The 5000-nt window shown below is 45.1% G+C and overlaps 1 protein-coding gene across 2 annotated transcripts in view; it reads right to left on the bottom strand.

Annotated features, from left to right (window-relative positions):
• Nucleotides 1-1075: 1075 nt before the first annotated feature.
• The window catches only part of LOC125043584 (uridylate-specific endoribonuclease-like), a 4923-nt gene continuing 998 nt past the window's right edge, over nucleotides 1076-5000 (bottom strand). The window contains exons 2-6 of one of the 2 annotated variants that reach the window (XM_047639808.1): nucleotides 3162-3395; nucleotides 2878-3019; nucleotides 2177-2376; nucleotides 1512-1738; nucleotides 1076-1322 (exon numbers count right to left, since the gene is read on the bottom strand). In XM_047639808.1, coding sequence (XP_047495764.1) covers nucleotides 1092-1322; nucleotides 1512-1738; nucleotides 2177-2376; nucleotides 2878-3019; nucleotides 3162-3395 — 1034 coding nt within the window. In that variant the 3' untranslated portion in view covers nucleotides 1076-1091. Of the gene's footprint in view, nucleotides 1323-1511; nucleotides 1739-2176; nucleotides 2377-2877; nucleotides 3020-3161; nucleotides 3399-5000 lie in introns of both variants that reach the window. The other variant, XM_047639798.1, reaches the window with a different exon arrangement.

Here is a 5000-nt window from a genome sequence, read left to right as displayed (position 1 = left end):
CCCGCCGATCTCTCCATGAGCCAAACGTCTTCGGCGGCTTCCTGGGGAACTCTTGTGCATCCAATCTCAAAGGCTGCTCATGGGGCACCCCATCCTTTCATGGTTATTTACCAAAGCCAGAATTAACTCGTGGGATGACTTCTCTATTTATGAGTGGTGCAACCTCCTGAGCAACCTAGCCACCTTCAGGAACGCCTATTTGAAAGGTGAGTAGATACGAGTATAGAACATGTCCCAGATCTATAAGAGTCTATATCTGGGAGATAGGGGTCATGCTGTCCTGAGGGTTACTGCCACCCTTTGCCTATCTCAAAGGAAATCGCCATGTTGGGTGAAATCCATCATACACAACCTATTAAAAAATCACTCGTCTACCACGTGGATAAACTTTCTCATAGTTCCTTGACTCAGTCACCCAGGTTAGTTGAAGCAGAAACAGACAAGTCAATCATTTGATGCAGTTAATTATGTGATAAGCAACTCACCCTGCATGCGTTATTTTTCTAAACAGGTTGTTGTCTGACGTGGATGAGAATGATACACATTTCGTGAGCAATCATCCTTTTGAGGACATTGCATGTTATAAGGGGTGAGCGAGGAGTGTCTGAGACCATTGAGAGAACTGCAGAGGCCGGTTTGGGAATCGGAACTGCGAGGGGAGGGAGTGGTTCCTGCAGGACATCAGCGGCGGGACCACTGAAGAGGCCGAAAGGGGATGGCAAGCATTTTTCTGGCTCTGCTTTTCTTTTCGTAAATGCTGTATCTGTTTATCCTAGCCCTTTTCTATTTCAGTTTCACCTATTCTTATTTACATGCCCCATTTTTAAGATTTTAATATCTTTTACTACTTGCTTTTATTATTTCTCTGCTAATTGTCATTCTCTCGTATTCTCTCTCCATAAACACTTTATTACCTTTCTTCCTCTTTTACTTTTGTGTCTTTTAGTCATGCCCTTTGCCCACTCATTTCCTTCTCTCCGTTTCTCTTTAGACTACATTCTAAACAAGATAAATCTTCTGTTCTAAATGCCAAAATATGCTCAGCTAAAAAGGAAATCAAATAAAAAAGAGAAAATCAAACTATAATGCCTTTATATATCAGGATACGCGCTGCCAACAAGAACATGGCCATTGTAATCCAGAGTCCAGGTCTGAACTTGGAACTGATGGTTGTTCATCTGCGTAGGGCACTTGGAATCGGGCCGGGCCAGGAAGCACACGGTGAACATGGCCATGTCCAGCTCGGGCGAAGTTCCGACCATCATGGACCCGATGCTCTTGGGTTCGCCCAGCCATTCGAAGTGGTCCATGATGATTTCTCCCTGGAATGAGTTCGAATTTGAATTGCTGTTCTTTCATTTTAGAACGATTTTTATATATTGAAGATTTATAAATGTTTGAGCACTTACACGAGGTCATCAATCTTTTTTAGTTCATGTTTGTATTTCAAGTATGCAGTATCTAGTAATTTCAATCGTCTATCAGACAAACTACCTTGTCTCTTCCCTCACCTTATCTCCAAGGTCAACCGTCTTCGACCAGCCCATGTAGTTGAGGTTGCCCTCCAGTTCCTCCTGGTAGAAGCTGACCCAGTTGTGGAAGCCCGACACGACCCCGTTCTTCAGCTCCCCGACGAACACGTGCTCGAAGCCAGAGGACCCCAGCGTGCTCCCTGACCTCGTGTACATCATGAACCAGATCTCCTTCAGCTTGTCCCGCAGGCTTCCGCTCAGCAGATCTGGGTCGAGAGAGGCCGTGAGTCAGCTCTTTTCCTTCTCTCTCCAGATATTTTCGCTCGAGATGAAGGGCACGATACATTTTCTTTTTCCAAAATGTGTAAAATATGGTCGTCTTATGGTACTCGAATCAGGCTAATGTTTATATATATACTTACTTGACTATCTCTCCTACATGAAATTTGAATGAAATATGTTCATTGTGCCAAATTTAGAAATGGTATGAATGAGAATAGATATATTCTCTGTGCAAGAAATATATTCGACCGGTTATTCATCCTCATCCATAAGTTTTCTAGATATTTGAACATGAATCCCAACTGCCCCTCGAAGCATGCCAGGGAGTCAGTTGATGCTAATCTCCTACGCAATTCAAAAGATATAGCTTTTCATTTTTTTTCCCAACTGGTCTCTCCTATTAACAGTGTGACTCTACTGACTTTTCTCAACAAGGAACGCTTCCGCGCGCTGCATGACCTGGGTGGCCATGACGGCGTCCAGGAAGGCCTCCTGCTCCGCGACCTCCGCCGCGTCCTCGTCCTCGGCGACGCCCACGGAAGGGAAGTAGTTGTCCTGCAGCTGGCGGAGGAGGCTGACGGTGGGGCCTGTCAGGGCGGACTCGGGCACCGAGGCGAAGAGTCTGATGATTATATTAGTGTAATTGTTAATACCTTCATAACGCTATTTTCTTCTTGTCATCTGTCAGAATGATTTTGTTTCATAATCATTCGTACTAGTAAAAGTTGCTAATGTTATGAGCAAATAGATGGCGATGGTAACACCCTTACTACTTAGGCTGCGTTCGGAACTGTTCGTCAGATTCGGATTCGGACTTGGTAACTCGGATGGACAAGTAGGAAATAAAGAAGCAAACTAGATGCAGTCGATTTTGTGTTCATCATCTGTTGATGTGCAATTATGACTATGTTGATTTTAAAGTTAATTTTTATGCACACTATTAGCAGACAAATTTGATGATAGAAGCCAGTACAATCATCTGTGTTTACAGTTAAACCCTTCTCGTCAAACTCGGCCTGCTCTCTGGAGGTCCGAGTTCATAACTCGGCCAGAAATAGTTGACCAGAACTCGAACAGATTTTCCGATGAGTTCGCCGAGCAGTTCCGAACACGAGAAACTCACCTCTCAGGGGCGAGTTCACCCGAGGATCCCTGTCCCTGGTGGTCGAGGACGAGCTGGTTGCCGACGCTGTTGACGTCCAGGGAGTAGAGCTCCTCCATCAAGTTCCTCAGGTCGGTGTCTGTCACTCCCCCGCCGGTTCCTCCTACGCAGCAGAAGGACAAGTGAGTGTGTGTGAGTGTGCGCATGTTTGCTTTTTTGTGTGCTTGATTGGTCTTTTGCATGTGTAAATTCTTGCGTTTAATGCTATATACATATGTGTTCATTCAGAGACCCCGCCCCCTCACCTCCGCACTCCACATCGAAATCGGAGCAGCAGTTGCCGTGGGAGCTGCACTCGTTGTTGCACTGGCACGGCTTGGAGTGCACGTAGCCCTCCCCGCAGCGGCCCTTGCAAGAGAAGCACACTTCCTCGTAGTCGCTGCAGCAGTCTCCGTAGGTGCTGCAGACGGAGTTGCACTGGCAGCCCGACACTCCGTCATTCACCCCGCATCGCCCAACGCATGACTGGCCGAGCGCGCCTGCTGGGGGAGACGCGGAGGAGATGAGAGACAGGAGGCAAGGCGGCAAGAACTAGCGATCCTATTAAGGGGATGATAAAGGAGATATGAGACAGGCGGGACGACGGGAAGAACTAGAGCTCTTGTTATAGGAAAATAAGAGAGATAAGAGACAGACGGGACGGCGGCAAGAACTCGAATTCCCTATTAGGGGAAAAATAAGGGAGATACGAGATAGTGGATGGCAGTAAGAACTAGAGTTAGGGAAAGATAAAGGAGATAAGCGACAGATTGCAAGAACTAGAGCTTCTATTAAGGGAAAGATACAGGAGATAAGAGCCAGATGGGACGACGGCAAAAACTAGCCGAGAGCTGCTGTCAAGGGAGAGACAAGGGAGATACGAGACAGCCCAGAGCTCAAGCTAAGAGAAAAAGGGAGGCAAGGAATGAAAATAATTGGCTCAGAGCTCCTTGTTAAGGGGGAAGGGAGATAGGACACAGCTGGGGTGACAGAACTAGCCGCTCGTTCTTATCAAAGAAAAGATAGCTGGGATAAGGGGCAGCTATGACGATGGCCAGCAGGCGTCGGTTAGGAGATATAATGAATGATAATAGAAAGAAATAAAAACTTGATTTCACAGTCATATGAGTTTTTATTGATTTTACTACTATTGTTATTTTAATGACACAGTTTCTATCATAATTAACCGCCTTCACCCGGAGAAGGGGTTCTGGATGTGCAATGTTGATAATTAGTATTTGCATTGCCAGTCTCATTTCGTTATTGGATTTCTTCCTCCTAATCTTCTCAGTCTCTAATGTTATGTGGAGATGGTCATACACTGACACAAAGAAGATGAATAAATAGACAGTCGTAATAAGCATCTGTACTACTCCACAACATTCACTCTGTCATTTATAAGTACTTTTTGTGAAACCATCTCCAAGGTGCAGCTGCCTCGGTCGACCTTGTCTGCAGACGATTACGATAACCTTTGTGGAAGTTGGCTTTTGTGTATATTTTACCAGGTGGAGTTCCCACCATTAGCACAAAATAAATTATCTCTTTAACCGCTTCGTCTCTGTCACGTTTGCTCTCTCCCTCTCCCTTTCTCTCTTCTTTTTCTTCCTCCCTCCATTTCTCTCTCTCCGTCTCCCTCTTTTTCCCCTCCGCCTCTCTCCATTCTTCTTCCTTCCCCTCCTTTCTATCTCTATCTCTCTTTTTTTGTCTCTTTCTCCTTTTCCCTCCATCTCTCTCTATCTATCTCCGTCTCCCTATCTCTCTCTCTCTCTCTCTCTCTCTCTCTCTCTCTCTCTCTCTCTCTCTCTCTCTATATATATATATATATATATATATATATATACACACACACACCTATACATACACACACACGCACGCACGCACGCACGCACGCACACACACACACACACACACACACACACACACACACACACACACATATATATATGTATATATATATATATATATATATATATACATACACTTTTTGTCCCCGTTTCTCTCTCACTACACTTCCTGTGCACTACACAGTGTGCTTCTTTGGTTGACTATGAAAGTAAGATTTTTCCCCCTGTGGTGTTAGTATTAATATAACATTTTGGTAT

The sequence above is a fragment of the Penaeus chinensis genome, chromosome 3 (assembly GCF_019202785.1).
Source record: "Penaeus chinensis breed Huanghai No. 1 chromosome 3, ASM1920278v2, whole genome shotgun sequence".
NCBI classification, from domain to species: Eukaryota; Metazoa; Arthropoda; class Malacostraca; order Decapoda; family Penaeidae; genus Penaeus; species Penaeus chinensis.
This window is presented reverse-complemented; position numbering and strand designations above follow the sequence as displayed.